This window comes from Lynx canadensis, chromosome C1 (assembly GCF_007474595.2).
Source record: "Lynx canadensis isolate LIC74 chromosome C1, mLynCan4.pri.v2, whole genome shotgun sequence".
Classification (NCBI taxonomy): Eukaryota; Metazoa; Chordata; class Mammalia; order Carnivora; family Felidae; genus Lynx; species Lynx canadensis.
In genome coordinates this window covers 189,021,557-189,040,444 of record NC_044310.1, presented here as the reverse complement: position 1 = coordinate 189,040,444, position 18,888 = coordinate 189,021,557, and the positions used below count along the sequence as shown (strand labels likewise).

General features: G+C 36.1%; 1 protein-coding gene across 7 annotated transcripts in view; it reads left to right on the top strand.

Moving 5' to 3' along the window:
• Positions 1–18,888, top strand: part of RAPH1 (Ras association (RalGDS/AF-6) and pleckstrin homology domains 1) — a 117,154-nt gene that overhangs the window by 25,587 nt on the left and 72,679 nt on the right. For all 7 annotated transcript variants that reach the window (XM_032594467.1, XM_032594463.1, XM_032594465.1 and 4 more), the window contains 6 exons: positions 7,804–7,881; positions 8,283–8,442; positions 11,046–11,167; positions 12,360–12,425; positions 14,732–14,875; positions 15,744–15,854. In XM_032594467.1, coding sequence (XP_032450358.1) covers positions 7,804–7,881; positions 8,283–8,442; positions 11,046–11,167; positions 12,360–12,425; positions 14,732–14,875; positions 15,744–15,854 — 681 coding nt within the window. The remainder of the gene's footprint in view (positions 1–7,803; positions 7,882–8,282; positions 8,443–11,045; positions 11,168–12,359; positions 12,426–14,731; positions 14,876–15,743; positions 15,855–18,888) is intronic.

The following is an 18,888-nucleotide window of genomic DNA, read 5'->3' as shown; positions in this document are numbered from 1 at the left end:
AAGCAGCTTATGGTAGGGAAATGTAGAATTCTAAGCAGATAATAGCCACGTTATACTTTATAACCATAGCAAAGTTTTTTCCTTTCCTCAGCTCCTACTCTGTTTACTCTCTGTCTCCCCAGAATCCACACTCATAGCTTCAACTAGGATCTCTGTTCTAGATGAGATCTCTTTACCTGAGAGCAACATATTTCCAGATCGCTATCGCATTTCTTAAAGATTACCAGCATTTTCCCAGCATCTCCACTCCTACAGATCTCTAGCTTTGTTACTCACACTTACCCTGGGGCCTCACAGTTTATGTCCTTCTTCTTGTGACATTTCTGTTTCTGTTCAGAATGCTGCCACTGTCCTGGTTACCCAAGTGTGAGCCCTCGTTACCATCGATAGTGCCTTTCTTCTCAGTTACTATCTTAAAGCTACAATGAAGAAATTGCAGGATTAGGCTCACCCATCCATTTTATTACCATTGCTACCACCCTAAAATAGGCGCTTACCTCTTATCAGGCTACCGCACTGGCCTCTTCATTCTTGCCTCTCTTTCCTCCAGTCCATTTTGTATACTGCACTCAGATGTAACATTTTACCATTTCTGTTGTTTATTTATTGAACAAATATTTGTTGAGTCAGGTATTATGCTAGGGGCTGAGTTACAGCTTTGTATAAAATGGACATATCCCTCTACCCTCAGGAGCTCACAGTCTACTTAGGAAGACAGATTAAAAAAATATTAACAAGCAAATAGAAGCAAATTCTAAATTATGTTAAATACTATGGAGGAAGCAAGGTAAAACAATAGAGAGTACTGGGCAGAATATTAGGGATACATTTTCTTTAGATGGTAAAATCAGAAAAGACCCTTCTAAATGGGCAGCACTTAACCTAAACATTGAAGGATGAAAAGAAGCCAGCTTGAGGGTGAAGGTTAGTGTTACATATAGATAGGCTCAGGGAGAAGAGTTAGGTAGGTTTGAGAAGTTGAAAAAAAGGCTATGTTGCTGGAGCCACAGTAGTTGAATGTAGATAGGAGTGGTCTTGATTTGGGTTTGGAGAAGTAGGCAGGAACCAGATTGTTCACAGCATGCTTAAAGAGTTTGTATTTTTTTTCCAAATGTAGTGGCAAACTGTTGAAGAGAATAACTTCATTCAACAGATACATGCTATGTTCACAACCCTGGGGCTTTGGCAGTGAACAGTACAAAGTTCCTATCTCGGGGAGAGTTATCCAGTCAGTAACTCTCATTTCCCTCTGCCCAAGAGACAGTGATACCAACTGCAGCATCAGAGCCATCTCTGCTCGGATTATCTCCTTCTCCCATTACCTAGGTGTTGGAACTGCTGGTCTATATAGCCAACACCTGGCTCCAGCTATGTCCCTGCTTACATACAACAAGAAATTTGAGCAAGAATGTGATTCATTAGCATAGAACCTAAATACATAGGCTGGGATGGGGCATGGAGTCAAGGAGGTGGTAGAAATCCCCAGATAACCCATGCTGCAGGAGCTTCTCAATGTCAGTGTCCTCAATACCACAGAATTTGGCTGTTGTGAAGCTAAAATGAATTTATACCTCTTGCATGCCACCTTTGTGGCAGTCTGGTTCCCTTTACCCAAAAAGCATCATGCCCCAGTTACGACCCACCTCTCATATGCACTTTTCCAAACTAAGACATTGTGACACCCAGTAGAATGAACATAGTGGCACTGTGCTTAAGCCAAGGCAGCAAAGGGAATGTTTTGTTTTGTTTTGTTTTGTTTTTCCATATAAATCCAGTTGTCCCTATACCTCTATTACCGAACTAACTATCCTACATACAGTTCTGAGCCGGGAACCTCTGCAAAAACCATACCAACCAGTTTCTTCTAAGAATGGCATTAGTGCCAGCACAGAACTATTTTGCCATAAATGGAGCAGTGGACAAAGGACACATTGTTGATCTGATGCCCTTAAAACTCTGGGTACCATTCTAAATGCCTTCCTTGACCTCCTCATCTAACAATGTGTTTTTGTCACTCTTTACTCCCTTACCCTGCTTTATTTTTTTCCGTAGGACTTATCCCTGACTGACTTATCATACATCTATTTCTTTATTGTTTTATCTCCTTAAATGTAAGCTCCTTGAGAGCAGGAACTCTCTCCCCTGCACTCAGATCCAAGCCTGCATAGTCTCAACAAACATCTGTCACATAACACAGTGGTCCTTTAGTGACTTCTAAGGACTGTTAATAATGTTAACCACCATTTTCTTTGCTTCAGGGAAGTTACAAAAGTGCTATTATATTACTGTAAGTCTTTTCATTTTTCACAAGCAGTTTTTATTTACTGCTTTCCCATAAGTTTGTGCTATAACGTTTAAGAACAAAAGGAACTGTGACAACATTATAGTGGAGAGAGCAAGTAGTTAGTCATTTGGTAACTGCCGGTATGATCTTAGAAAGATTAGTCTTTCTGGGCCTTGGTTAATCAGTATAATGGATATAATAATGATATTGGCTTTGTATAATTCAGAATTAAGTGAGATACTATGTGCAAGAATGTCTCATAGTGTGTGGCAAGTTTTAGGTGTTCAGTTAATGTTAAATGTCCTGATTTCTCCAAGGAAATAAACTAGTTGTTACTATTACTATTTGGGCTCTAAGTAGTAAAGAGTAGAACATTTCATAGGCAGTGAGCTATTTACCACTCAAAGTTTCCTTGGAATCTTTTTAAATTTACATAACTTTTTGTAAAATGTGAAGCTAGATCCCAAAGAAACTGCTAACCACTTTTTAACCCCTTAATTTCAGTTGGATTTGTTCTGAACCATAAAAGCCTTAATAATTTCTTAGTTGAAGGAATTCATTGGCTATCTCTTAGCAACTGTCACTCTTTCTGTGAGATTTTAATTTTTACACTAAAGAGAATGCTTCAACACTGTGTAACCACAGCATTGGCTTTCATTTAATCAGAAGATCTTCACTGAGTTTTGTTCTTTATGTAAATTTGAAGAGGCTTGGCATTTGATGGTTATTGATAGCCCCACAGGAGTTTTTCAGGTTGAAAATGGGTTGTCTTTTGCTCTTTTAAGAGACAGGCTAGGAGAGAAAGTTGTTGTATGTGTGAGATACCTTTTACTTATGTTTAGGATGGCTGTGGGACAAACAGTGTGGAGAAAGGGATAGTCAAAAGATAAGGGGCAGAGAAGGCTTAAGACCTGAGGGTTTCTGCATTAACAAAAAGAAGAGAACATGAGATGAATAAAGCTTTGTTCTTTGTATTGAAGTCAGTTTATAAATAAACTGCCATATGTCTTCTTACTGTATAATCTAAATATATCAACAAAGAGTGATCTTTATTGTACACTTTATGAACTTAAAACAATTTCTTCCTCTCCTAGGTTGTTAGGGTCAACATGATAATGTAGGTGAAATCAACCTTTCCGAGGAAGAGGTTATCCATAAGAAGCATAAAATGCTATGATCTTGCAATTTGATATAAATATTTTTATTTTCAATTTTGCTCCAGTGATGATATTCAGACTCTAAAATCTAAAAGTAAGAGGTATCTTGATCAGTTGTTTCTTCAAAAAGCTTCTAGCAAGGATCATCCTTGTTAATAAACTGGAGAAGAATAAACTAAAATTTGCCTAGGTTGACATTAAGCACATAGTTCTTAAATTTGAACTTGATATAGTTTTAAAACAGATCAAGAGTAGTATTTTAAGTACGTGGAAGGGCTGAATTTGGATGTTAAAATAGCCCCACCTAGGGGCATCCGGGTGGCTCAGTCGGTTAAGCATCCGACTTGGGCTCAGGTCATGATCTCATGGTTCATGAGTTCAAGACCCCACGAGTTGGAGCCCCGCATTGGGCTCTGTGCTGACAGTTCAGAGCCTGGAGCCTGCTTCGCATTCTGTGTCTCCTTCTCTCTCTGGCCTTTCCTCCACTCTGTCTGTCTGTCTCTCTCTCTCTCTCTCTCTCTCTCTCTCTCTCTCTCAAAAATAAAGAAACAACAACAAAAAAAATTTCTACATAGTCCCATCTAGGGTGCTTTACATAAAGATGGTTTCTTACTGATGACTAGGAAATCTAATTGGTTTAATATATGTCAAATGGTTGCACTGTATCTCTTGTTTCATTAATTCTTTCTTCTGGTGTGTCAGCATTTTTCCTGTTAGCCTGTGGAACAAAAACTTCATTGAAACTAATCTTACAATTGAATGACTTTTTTTTAATCAGTGCTTCAAAAGGTAGCACTGGTTGTGTTCTTTTGTATTTGGCAAATAATATTATACTAAAAGGGGAATATGAAAATATTATTTTTATATTTATAACCAGTATCAGAATGCAGTATTCAAATTTGTATATTCCTTTTTAAAATAAACTTTATGTTTGTAGAGAACTTTTAGATTCACAGTAAAATTGAGGGGAAGGTACATAGTGATCAACATCCCCCACCAGAATGGTACATTTGATACAACTGATGAACCTTTGTTGGCATATCATTATCACCCAGAATCCATAGTTTACAGTAGGGTTCCCTCTTGGGAACCCTCCAGTTTATTAACAAGGACAGTCTTGGATTTGAACAAATGTATAGTGACTTGTATCTAACATTGTATCATGAAGAATAGCTTCACTCCACTTATCCCTCCCTCTTCCCCAACCCTGGGCAACCACTCGTCTTTTTACTATCTCCATAGTTTTGCCTTTTTTTAGAATGTCCTGTTGTTGGAATCATAGTGTGCAGGGTGCCTGGGTGGCTCAGTTGGTTAAGCATCTGACTTCGGCTCAGGTCATGATCTCACGGTTTGTGAGTTTGAGCCCTGTATCAGGCTCTGACTGCCGGTGCGGAGTGTGCTTGGGACTCTCTCTCTGTCCCTCCCCGACTTGGACCCACGTATGCCCACTCTCTTTCTCTTTCTCAGATAAATAAATTTTAAAAAAGAAAGTGGAATCATATAGTGTGCAGCCTTTTCAGATTGGCTTCTTTTGCTTAGTAATATGCGTTAAAGTTTCCCTGATGTCTTTTCATGGCTTGATCATTTGTTTTTAGCACTAATATTCCATTGTCTGGATGTAGCACAGTTTATCCATTTACCTACTGAAGGATATCTGGGTTGCTTCCAAGTTTTAGCAAATTTATAAATAATGCTGCTATAAACATCTGTGTGCAGATTTTTGGGTAGAGGTAAATTTCACCTTATTTGGGTAGATACTAAGGAACATGATTACTAGATCATATTGTGAGAGCATGTTTAGTTTTATAAGAAACAACCAAACTATCTTCCAAAGTGGCTGTACCATTTTGCATTCCCATCAGCAATGTATGTGAGTTCCTTTTGATCCACAACTTTACCAACATTTGATGTTTTCAGTATTTTAGATTTGGGCCATTTTAATAGGTTGTGTAGTGGTATCTCGTCTTAATTTGCAGTTCCCTAAAGACATATGATATTGAGCATCTTTTCATAGGCTTATTAGCCACGTGTGTATCTTCTTTGGTGAGTTGTTCGTTTGTGTCTTTTACCCATTTATTGGGTTCATTTTATTGAGTTTAAGAGTTCTTAGTATATTTTAGATAAATAGTCCTTTATCGGATAAGTCTGATAAATATTTTGCAAATATTTTTTCCTAGTCTGTAGCTTGTCTTATCCTCCTGAATATTCTTTTTCTTTTAAAAATGTTTTTTGGCTTTGGAGACAATTTTTTTAACTTCTGCAGAATAATTATAATGTTATAAAAGTATTTGGCCTTTTGGAAGTTCATGTTTATATTACAAATACACAAAGCATTGATTTTGCATATCAGTCTTTCCTCACCAGACTTTGAGGTTTAAATTTGCTTTTCAGAGACATGAAGTAAAACTTGAAAATATGCCTTGATAAATTTTTCTTCTCTGTAACAGCCATTCATACTAATACAAAGATGTGGGAAATGAGCCATGAGGAACATAAGATCATTATCCCATTGAGAAAACATTTGTAAGACTCATGCTTCCTTCTTTCCTCTCCCCCCACCCCCCCCCCCAAAAAAAAAAAACAACCTGTCAACTGATTTCATAAAAACCACTGGAAATGCTAGTATTCAAAATTCCTTTCTAGAGTAGTGCTGTACTCAGAAGCCCAGGGTTTGGTAATTTAATAATGGTTTGTTTCTCTAAGACACAGAATTCTAGAAACTAAGTTTTAATGACAGTAGCATAGTTTTCTCACTGTATAGCCTGCATTAAAAAGAAAAAAGAAACTTACTGTGAAATACACAGGCAACATAGTTTATGTTGTTTATTTGCATAAAGGGGGGGTGGATACAGGATTTAATCCTTTAATCAAATGAATATACCTAGAATAGTCTAAGAATCAAGTCTTATCTTACCCCCTCCATTGTTAAAATAAAGTTCTTTGTTCCCTAATTGGGTTTACAGATAGTATTTCCACGCCTCAGTTATTATGTTAATTCACTGGCTCCTTTCATTGAAAAGGATCTGATTTCTGGCAAAGGAGCCCAGTATCTTCTCTAACCACTATTTTCTTCTCTGTTCTACAGAGTAGTAACTATTAAGCTTGAAATGAGGGAAGATAGCCTAGATTATGAAATGGAAAGAGAACAGTTCAGAAACAAGAAAGACAACAATTTAGGAGAACGGGGAGTAAATCTTATAAATGAAGTTTGTTTTTGTTTTTGACTCTGGAAGCTTTAGCTTTTTCGTGAAGAGTAACATATGGATTGTATTTTTTAATCATAATCCAGAGCAGGTAAAGTTGGCTGATATAACCAGGGTTTTCTTTTGTTTTAAGTCTTATATTAAATATAGGAATGTATAAGATGGTAGTGTATGTTTTTCTTAGATATTTTCCAGAGTAATCAAAAGCTTAGAAATAGAAAGTAATCCTTCATAAGTGAAGATTTACTTATATGAGTTTTTCTCAACGGGAGATTAAGGCTACAGTATACAATGGCCTATTGCTGGAAAGTGCAAGTAAGTACCAGTATTACAGTACTATATGTTATTTTAGGAAAAATTAAACTGTGTAACTGTGGTTGTAGTTCTTGATAATTTTATTACTACTTATCTAAATTTTATAAAGAAGTTACTAGAAATTAGATATTTGGAAAATTATATTTGAAATTATATTTGAAATTTTAAAAATTTCATCAGTGAGTTAGAAACAAATTTGAGTTTAACTGACATAAGACATTGGTTATATTGTATATTTTTTAAGGTAGAATGAAACCTAGTGTATAATGCATTCTTCTCTATCTGAATTGGTATATTAATGAGAACATACCTGTATTTTTTATTAGGGACTTTTATGTCAGTGCAAAGAAATAAACTGATACTTTTTTTTTTTTTTTTTTTGCTGTTTATGATGAAGATACATTTTTAGTATAATAGAACAAAACATTAGTATGCTGAAGATTACCCGGACTTCAGAGGCGAGTGTAAATTCAGAGTTGAGGGATTGTGCAGGTGTGACAAACTGGCAGGACCATACCACAGCACATTATGCATTCCTGTTTCTCCTACCTCAGAACCTGAAATTTATCTGCTTCAGATTGATAGATTTACTACATTACAGATTGCTTTTCCTTTAGAAGGTGGAATCTGGTCTTATAAGAGATCTTCAAGTCTTCATCTTAAAAATGTTCTTTGTATGTCTATCTTAGTGAGTAGGGTTATTTTTTAAATGTGCTCTATGTAAGTGGCTGAAGTTATATTCTTACTAAAATTCAATGCTGGCAAACATCCTTAAGATAAAAAGACTTTTCAAAAATTCTCATTATTTTAGCATCAGTTTACCTGAAGTGCTTTGTGTTCACAGGAAGAACAGGCAGCAAAATTGAAAGCTGAGAAGATCAGAGTTGCCCTGGAGAAAATTAAAGAGGCTCAAGTGAAAAAGGTGATATTTGGGTGTTTTCCTGGTTTGGGATTTTAAAAATCAGATTTATAAAGAATTGCCTTGCTTATATACCATACTTCTAAGGTACGGAGAGACAGAGGGGTATTTCTTCCTAATACATTTTCCGCATGTATTTTTGGAGATAAAATGTATTATAAAGAAATAACTTTGTTTTAAATTCTAAAACACAATTGTCTTCTGATAACCTTAAAAATGCTTTAAATTTGTTTAGGTAGGTTATTTGATACCTAATTTTAGAGTTTCTTGCATAATAAAGTCATTATTTGTGTTTTAATTTATATTTAACTAAGAACATTACTCAGAACATTGCTTGATATTGGAAGAAATTTCTAGAATGCCTATTTTTCGGTTTGTTTTTAATTTCCTTTTACCTGTTATAGTTGGTGATCAGAGTTCACATGTCTGACGATAGTTCTAAAACAATGATGGTGGATGAGAGGCAGACGGTGAGACAAGTGCTGGACAACCTAATGGACAAATCCCACTGCGGTTATAGTTTAGACTGGTCACTCGTAGAAACCATCTCTGAATTACAAATGGGTTAGTAGTATAATTGCTTTACTTACTTTTTCGTTTCTATGTAATTCTAACAGCTTGCGTGTTAACAAAAACACTTTGAGACATCTATATATATTTTTTTCTATATATAACTTTGGATTTCATACACTATCTTTTTTTTCATCAAGTATTTTGAGATTTCTTTGAATGCAAGATCATTCCCAGTTCACTTCAGATCTTATGGCTAAAACTTTTTTTTTTTTAAGTAAGAAAATACTTTTTCCCTTAAGTAACTGCATAAATAGACACACTTGCTAAAAATCATTATATCTATTCACATTTGTTCTGAGTTCCTTATTTTTTTAAAAACAAGTCTTACCTTTTTTTTTAATGTTTATTTTTGAGAGGGAGACAGTGCAAGTGGGGGAGGGGCAGAGAGCAAGAGAGGGAGGGAGACACAGAATCTGAAGCAGGCTCCAGGCTCTGAGCTGTCAGCACAGCCTGACGCGGGGCTCGAACCCACAAACCATGAGATCACGACCTGAGCCAAAGTCCTATGCTTAACTGACTGAGCCACTGAGGCATCCCTGTTCTGAATTCCTTAGACCAGCATTTGACTTTTAAAAGGGAAAACATAAAACATCTTTTTTTTTATTTTTAGCTAGATGTACTAAATCTTAGTTTTCTATGATTTGTAATGTAGTGTGGTATTTTCTAATTTTAAAAATTCCTCATTTTTAATGCCATCATGGACTCTTTAAAAAGGTTTCTTTTTATATTATTAGTTGTGTGATTATAGCAACCTGGCAATTATTATTTTATTAGGTATTATTGAATCAGTAATCAATTTCAACTTTATATTTTATTTTAAAAAGTATTTGCATTGCTCTTCCTACCTCTTGTATCTTTAAATATTTCACAGCAGTTTCCAGAGAAATAAAAGTTTAATTATTCTTTGGTCACAGAACACACATACATCACCCCCAAAACTAAGCCATAAGTTATTAGTTTATTAACATGTATAAAATATATTCTAATAATGCTGATAACTATTCTGAGAGAATTAGAAAGGTTTGAGTTTATAGGTATGGCATCATGGTACACAGAAAATGTTTGGATGCTAGTTCTTGGAATATATCCAGAGCTATAGATTAAAGACCCACATATGTAATATTTCTCTATTACAATTAGCTACAGTATCTTAACAACTGTTAATTTAATCATATATGGCACAGTGCTTCAAACATACATACTTCAGACAGTATGTGATCACTCAGTATTTGTTGAATGAATAAAACGAGGGACTACTAAGTACCCAAAATAAGATGGTGAAAACAAATTATAAGAACTGTCAATTATTCAGTTAAACAGTAAAGATCATTAAGGATGAATAAACAAAATGTAAAATGCACCTGCTTGCCAAAGACCTATTACAATACTAAAGACACAGAAAGATTGAAAGTAAAAGGAGTGTGAAAGATACTCACTAAAAAAAAAGATAACTATGTTAAGATCAGACAAAATAGACTAAGCAAAATGCATCACTAGGAAAGGAAACCACACATCTTCACCAGGAAGATGTAATCATTCTAAATGTTAATCTAATAATGGCATTACAATGTATAAAGCAAACGTTGACAGAACTACCAAGAGAAATTCACAAGTCAGCCTTTGTAGTAGAACTTTTTCACCTAAGAATCTCTTCAGTGATCAGTATAATCAAGCAGACAAAAAAGGATATAGGAGATTTGAAAAATAAGTTTGATCTAATAGACATATTAAGAACACTAATAACAGGACAGTGTGCATTCTTTTCAAGCAGAGATGGAATATTTTCAAAAACTGATTCAAATGTCAGTCCATAAGCACCTGAAAGGAAATTTCAAAAAATCCATATCTAGGATGTGTTCCTTGAACATGGGTTAATATATAAGACATGTTCTTTGATTCCTAATTTGGAAATTAGAAAATATATCTGTTTAAAATTAAAACCAATAGACCAAAGAAGAAAACATCTTGGAAATTTTTTAAATGATAAGAACTCAATACTATTGGGAATACTTAATATAAGAATTTATGAAATGCAACTAACATGCTGGGGGATTTTGGTGTTTGTTTTTTCAAGGGTGGGATGGCAAAGGCTGAAGGCTGAGGAAGACGCAGAAGTCAGAAGACCTAGATTTTAGTCCCAATTCTTCCATGTAGCATCTGTGTGACTTTGCTGAAATCAGTTAACACCACTGGGCACATTTCCTTATATGAAAATAGAGGGAAGGGGCGCCTGGGTGGCGCAGTCGGTTAAGCGTCCGACTTCAACCAGGTCACGATCTCGCGGTCCGTGAGTTCGAGCCCCGCGTCAGGCTCTGGGCTGATGGCTCAGAGCCTGGAGCCTGTTTCCGATTCTGTGTCTCCCTCTCTCTTTGCCCCTCCCCCGTTCATGCTTTGTCTCTCTCTGTCCCAAAAATAAACGTTGAAAAAAAAAAAAATTAGAAAATAGAGGGAAGACCAGATAATCCCTAAGGGCCAGGGACTATAATGTCAGTTAAAATTGTGTGGTTCCGCTCTGAATTACTTCACAAGGTTGCATACCTTTGATGCAGATCTGATGAATACTAACAAAATATTGATATTTTATCTTGGGACAGAGAGAATCTTTGAAGACCATGAAAACTTGGTTGAAAATCTTCTTAATTGGACAAGAGATAGCCAAAACAAGCTTATATTTATGGAACGTATAGAAAAATATGCACTTTTCAAAAACCCACAGGTGAGACTGAATAACTTACAGAAGCCATGATTTCTAAATGTTCACCTTACATTATTCTATTACTTTTAAGTTAATAGAATTTAAAACAAAAAACAAAAAACTGACAACCACCTGGTTGGAGCATTGTGGTTGCAAAACCTCATGGGAGCATTCACTACTGCTGAAGTGGAAGGTCTGCTGGGGCCCTGGTGTCAGGCCTCAAAGAGGCTACCAGTCTCACAGAGCCAGATGGGGTGAGCCTTTGGGGCATCAGAAGGAACTCCAGGGAGATACCAGGTTTCTCCTCTTTGTAATCCAGAGCTGTTGAACTCAGCTGTTTATTTGGTGAGCTTCTCATCTATCAAAGAAAAGTACTTTCATATTTAAATTCTCTGCTTCCTCCATTTATCCAGTTGACACTTTATTTTGACTTTTTAAAAAATCTCAATAACCTTGATTATAAATGATTCTACCTTCTAGTTTAAGTTACCTTGATTTATTTGGCATCTTTGCTTATTTCAGAATGTTTAATACTTCCTAACACAAATATTTTATAAAAATCAGTAGGTAAGAGAAAACAACTCCACTATAAAAGGAAGTAATGAAAAATGGTTGCAGTGTTAAAAGTATTAAATAATTATCCTTCAGACAGCTTAATCATGATACATTTTTACCAGATATTTTTAGTGAACAGTACACATTTGGGAATATTAATAGATCCTTTTATACGTGATTATGAAAAAGTTTAGAATTAGAATTCAGATTTTGGTTGAGTCAAGCAAATGATATAATGATAGTCTCAGAGAATTGAGAATTTCTTCTCTTAAAGCCAGAACACAAATTAAAATTTTTGTATCTGGATCACTTAAGCTTAGCATATTTTAAGGAAATTTGCCTGACTCTACTAAATTTGTAAACCTTTCAGGTCCTTTCATCAGTTGTTGAAAACATTTGCCATCTGTTACATGTGATATCACCTCCGGATTTGGGGCAGGGCTGTTTATGGAATAGTTCAAGATATTGGGAAAAATGAGGAGGAGGAGGCATTTTAGCCCTGATGCTCATGCACCAGTTACTTTTCAGAGCAGTATTCCTCTCATTCTATACAAGAAGACACAATTGCGAAATCTCGAGAAGAAATCATATATGCACCTGTTCCAAGGGAATAATAGGGTGGGTTTATTCCTTAACTTTCATCTATTTATTTTTCCAGAATTATCTTCTGGGGAAAAAGGAAACCGCTGAGATGGCAGATAGAAATAAAGAAGTGCTGTTGGAGGTATGACTCTTCACTCCCCTCACCGCCTTTTTTCTGCACATTAAAATATTAAAATACTAAGCACCTTTTTTGAAGTTGAGTATATCAATGCTATATATTCATAATTGCACTTGCAACTAGAGAAGCCTGTATTCCTCCATATCCTGAGGGGGAGAATTCAACTATGTGACTGTTAGGCCACTGAAGAACCTCTTAAAATCTGTTATTTTGCCAAGTAATATATCAGTGGACTAAAAAGGAGTCATGAGCTGTTAGAAGCAGACAGGTGGGGAAAAAAGGCTAGTCAATGAAGGACATGACTGTGGTGTTTTATCTATTTACCCAAAGAGAAATTTGAATATACTTAGTTATTTACGGAATACTTCAAGCCTTACCTTTATATAATTCAAATAATTTTATAAATCATGATCTTTTAAGATGTACACATATATACATACATATACACACACGCACACACACACACATACATACGCCCCAATGTTAATAAAATAAATTCAAACATAATTCAGTGTTTTGTTTTTTGGCCTTTGCTGATTTTAGAGAACTAAAATCAAAGAAGTGAGTATATTTAAAAACCAGAATAAACTTAGTTAGCAAAAAGGCAATTAGGAAAATGAAGATCAACACTCACCTTTTCATAGTAATACTAGTTACAATTAAAAATCCTCTTTAGGGCACCTGGGTGGCTCAGTCGTTTAAGCGTCCGACTTCAGCTCAGGTCACGATCTCGCGGTCTGTGAGTTCGAGCCCTGCATCGGGCTCTGGGCTGATGGCTCAGAGCCTGGAGCCTGCTTCCGATTCTGTGTCTCCCTCTCTCTCTGCCCCTCCCCCGTTCATGCTCTGTCTCTCTCTGTCTCAAAAATAAATAAACGTTAAAAAAAAAAATCCTCTTTATAATTCCTGATTTCTCTGTACTTGGAGAAGAGAGAAATTAATTTAGGTTCAAAATATTCTATGTTAATATTTAGTAAGGATTTCTATTTTTCTCTTACCAAATACATAACTGATTTTTTAATTACATTTTTATCTAATATAGACATTAGAATTCATAATGTTGAGTTTACATTGCTTTCAACCTAGTTTTAAATCTTTAGAAAATTGGGGCGCCTGGGTGGCTCAGTCGGTTAAGCGTCCGACTGCAACTCAGGTCACGATCTCGCGGTCCATGAGTTCGAGCCCCGCGTCGGGCTCTGGGCTGATGGTTCAGAGCCTGGAGCCTGCTTCCAGTTCTGTGTCTCCCTCTCTCTCTGCCCCTCCCCCGTTCATGCTCTGTCTCTCTCTGTCTCAAAAATAAATAAAACGTTAAAAAAAAATTAAAAAAAATAAATCTTTAGGAAATAAATGACCTCTTTGTTTTAGAATCATATAAATTGATAATTTTTAAATTGTGAATTTTAATTTATCACTTAGCAGGTTGCTTTCTTTTAAAATTTAGTTTGACAGCTAATCAAAATGTGTTGTTAATTTGGAGAAAAAATAAAATCTAATGCTTATGTTAGCTCTGAGACTTTTATTAAATTTAGTGTTATACTAATTTATTAAATTTAGTGTTACAGTGTAAATGCTGTTTACAGATGCATTTAAATCCTGTTACATGCAGCTCAGTTGACAGTTCAGCTTACTTTCTTCAAAACAGTGTTAGGTAGGGACACCTGGGTGGCTCAGTTGGTTGAGCATCTGACTCTTGATTTTTGACTCAGGTCATGATCTCAGAGTCATAGGATGGAGCCCTGAGTCAGGCTCCACCCTGAGCATGGATCCGGCTTAAGATTCTTTCTCTTCCTCTGCCCCTCTCACCCGCACCTGCATACTCATGCTCACTCGTGTGCGCGCGCTGTCTCTCTCTAAGTTAAAAAAAAAAAAGGGGGGGGTGCCTGGGTGTCTCACTCGGTTAATTAAACGTTCAACTTTGGCTCAGGTCATGATCTCATGGACTGTGAGTTTAAGCCCCATGTCAGGCTCTGTGCTGACATCTTAAAGCCTGGAGCCTGCTTCAGATCCTGTGTTTCCCGTGCTCTCTGCCCCTCCCCCACTCCCACTCTGTCTTTATCTCAAAAATAAACATTTAAAAAAAATTTTTTTTTTAAGTGTCAGGTGAAAGTTCGTAGGGATAGCCATAGTTGTTTCACAATAAATCTACATGATGTTTAGAATAGGATGTTCTAACTGAGGTAAAATTAGCAATGTGGTTTTACTACAAAGCCATTTTGGTTTAATTATAGTATCATGGATTTTACAGGCTAAACACAGTTTTGTTTTGAGAATCAAAAGATCACATGTCTTTCCAAATCATCTTCTTATTTTAGGAATGTTTTTGTGGAAGTTCTGTAACTGTACCAGAAATTGAAGGAGTCCTGTGGCTGAAAGATGATGGTAAAAAGTCCTGGAAAAAGCGTTATTTTCTCTTGCGAGCATCTGGTATCTACTATGTCCCTAAAGGAAAAGCAAAGGTGTGTCCCTTCTGTTGGCTTTTGAGCTTCCTCATTATGGCAATTGATTTTAATCTGCAGTGAGTATGCTGACAGGGTGAATCCAGGCTCTGATGGTTTCAACTCTTGTAGGACACACAGGATACTGCTTTGTTTATTGATCTGTTATAAAGAAAAAGACCCCTGAAAGTGGTCACACTTTGGTCATTCATTGGGCCCATCTCAATTATCTTGTCACATTTGAAATCATACTGTTATTTAGTATTTTTGGAACTTCTGTCAGAGTAGGTTTTGCTTGTTATTGTTTGGGGAGAATAGATTTTTGGGATTATAGGCATTTCAGCCTCACTGGGATAATATGCTCCTGCTGAGGGCCCGTTTGGTAGCTGTCACTTCTCTGCTTACTAGGGACCAGCACTGTTTTAAACTCTTTACAGCATCATCTTATCCAGTCTTAACCACCATCCTAAGAGGTATATTTTGTTGCCTCTATTTAAGGTGAGGAAACGCTGACTTAAGAATCATTGTACTTGAGATATGCATTACAAGCACTGAACTACACGATTCTTTATTTTTTTCCAGAGCTCTGTTATACTATGTTGTATTTAATATACTATATTATATTTAAAGTCTCTTTAAAATGCCACCCTTTCCAAGTAAGTGTGTTCATTGTGAATGGCAGGCAGTAAGTGAAATGGACTGCCTTTTTGTTGCATTATGGATAAAAGAAGGAACATTTATAGAGAATCTCACTGTCTTGTTATCTACAAAATATCACTATTTCCACTAAGCAAAGTTTTTATTCTCCACCAGAAACTGTTAACCAAGTATGATATTTGCTTCTTTATACATTATTGTTCATTCAGTCTTTTGGGTGTTTTTATCTTAGGTCTCTCGAGAACTGGTGTGCTTTCTCCAACTGGATCATGTCAATGTTTATTATGGACAGGACTATCGGAACAAATACAAAGCACCCACAGATTATTGTCTGGTGCTAAAGGTAAGCATGTTTCTCTTTTTAGGAATTAAAAAAAAATGTAATGTTTATTCTTAGAGAGAGAGAGGGGAGGGGCAGAGAAAGAGGGGGACACAGGATCCGAAGCAGGCTCCAGACTCTGAGCTGTCAGCACAGAGCCCGACATAGGGCTCAAACTCATGAACCGCGAGATCATGACCTGAGCTGAGGTTGAATGTTTAACCAACTGATCCACCCAGGCACCCCTCTTTTTAGGAATTTTAATTGATGTTAGACATAGAGCTAGTTATTGGACATTTTAGAATCGTTTATATCTCTATTAAGTATACTATTTTTGCCTTCTCTTTAAGTTTTGAAGAGAATAGTGAAGGATGGTAAGGAAAAGAAGTATATGCTTAAACCACAGCTGACCACTAACTCAATAGCCCTAATTAGATTGATGTTGCTAAGAAATGGATACTGTATAAGCTTTGGGTCAGAATATACAAAATATTTAAATTTTACCTTTGAGATTTTTATCTAAAAGCAGGCTAATTTTAGGAAACTTAGATCAAAGCCAAAAGTGGGAAATAGGTATTTTGTGTTTTAGTTCTTTTCCTGTATTTACCCAGCAGAACCATCAGGGGGCAGTGTGCCCAATTTCAAAGTGGACTGGCTCATATCTGGTCCAGAAATGACTTTTGTCACTTTTTCCAGCAAACCATAGCCCTGATAGCCAATGCATATATTATGACCCATCTGAGCTGTTTTTAGTGAGTTTCTTCCCTCTTTTATCCAAACTTTTGAGCTTCTCACACGGACTATAACTGTGCTTTTGAGAACTGATATTTTTAGTGCATTTTTAGTAATCTTTGGAACACTGATAAAGAAAACATTTAAATATTCAAGATAGGGGCACCTGGGTAGCTCAGTTGGTTAAACATCCAACTTCAGCTCAGGTCATGATCTCATAGCTCGTGGGTTCAAGCCCCAGGTCGGGCTCTGTGCTGACAGCTCAGAGCCTGGAGCCTACTTCAGATTTTGTGTCTCCCTCTCTCTCTGCCCCTCCCCTGCTCGCACTCTGTGTGTGTGTCTCTCTCTCTCAAATATAAATAAACATTTAAAAAAATAAAAATAAAAGTTCAAGATAATTATGGAGATGACTTAAGTTTTCCTCATTGGTTCCATCTTAGTTACCTCTTGGGTAACTACTTATGTCTACATGTTTATGTCATTGATTTTTCTTTTCTCTGAGAATTGTCAGTTGAGTTTGGGGGTAGAGTTTTCATTGCTTTGGTAAAATTAACTATTGTAATGGTACCCCTTTATTAAATAATCCTTTCCTGGAGAATACCACTGTATCATTTAGGTTATAGCAACAAATAATTTTTTAAAAGTCATTACAAAGTAGCTCAATCCAGTAGTTTTCAAAATAAAGTCCAAGCTCCCTGGGAGTCCCTGAAACTCTGTCAAGGGGCCTGTGGTGTCAAAATTACTATTCCGGTAATGCTGAGATGTTATTTGTCTTTTACACTCTCATTCTCTCACAAATGTATTGTGGAGTTTTCTAAGAGATTACATGACATGTGATGATAATTTTGCTGTCTTAGGTAGTGGAACATATATTTGTATACTTTTGTATTTTAATTTTTCTCAGTTTTAATTTCTTATAAGGTAAGTATCAGTAGACATAACCCATATAAGTGAAAGTTATTTAGGGGTCTCATAACATGAAGACAGTAAGAGTTGGTTATTTCAAGGAGTCAGGGTTGTAAGAACCGAAATTTCTTCCTTCTTTCCCTATTCCATCTTCTGCCTTATCAGCTTATCCTCAGGCTGGCTTACTTCACAGGTACAGATGACCACTGTAGTTCTAGGCATCACCTGGATGATGGATCCATGATGCAGTGGATCTAGAAAAATCCAGCAGCAGAAGAGGGACTATTACTCCCTGTATTTGTCTAAGAGTGAGGAAATATTTCCCAGGAGCTACCAACAGTCCTTCTCTTGAGAATCATTGGCCTGAGGACATGCGTACCTTTTTTTTTTAATTATTTTTTAAATTGAAGCACAATTATCAGATGGTGTTTTAATACTTTCAGGTGTACAATATAATTCAATAATTTATACATTTCTTCTTGCTTATTAAGAAGAATGTACTCTTAATCCCCTTTATTTCTCCTGTCCCCCCACCCATGCCCCCTTAACCACTAGTTCTATGTATTTAAGAGTCTGTTTTTGTCTTTGTTTGTTCACTTGTTTCTTAAATTTCACATATGAGTGAAATCCTATGCTGTTTGTCTTTCTCTGACTAATTTCACTTAGCACTATACTCTCTACGTTCATTCATGTTGCAAATGGCAAGATCTCATTATTTTATGGCTGAGGAATACTCCTCTGGGTGTGTGTGTGTGTGTGTGTGTGTGTACACACACCATGTCTTATTTATCCATTCATCTATCAGTGGACATTTGGGTTGCTTCCATAATTTGGCTATTGTATATATTGTTACAGTAAACATAAGGGTGCATGTATTTTTATGAATTAGTGTTTTTCTTTTCTTTGGGTAAATACCCAGTAGCAAAATTACTGTATCATATGGTAATTCTATTTTTAATTTTGAGGGGAAATTCCATACTGTTTTCCATAGTGGCTGCACCAGTTTGCATTCCCACCAACAGTGCACAAAGGTTCCTTTTTCTCTATATCCTAACACTGGCTATATCATATGTTTTCGATTTTAGCCATTCTCACAGTTGTAAAGTGATATCTCATTATGGTTTTAATTTGCGTTTCCCTGATGATGAGTGATGTTGAGCATCTTCTGTGTCTGTTGGCCATATGTATGTCTTATTTGGAAAAATTCTGTTCAGATCCTCTGCTCATTTTTTGATCAGATTATTTGTCTTTTTGGGTATTGAGTTGTGTAAATTCTTTATATACTTTGGATATTAACCCCTTATTTGACACATCATTGGCAAATATCGTCTCCCATTTGTAGGTTGTCCTTTTGTTGATGATTTCCTTTGCTGTGCAGAAGCTTTTTATATTGGTGTGGTCCCAATAGTTTGTTTTTTTT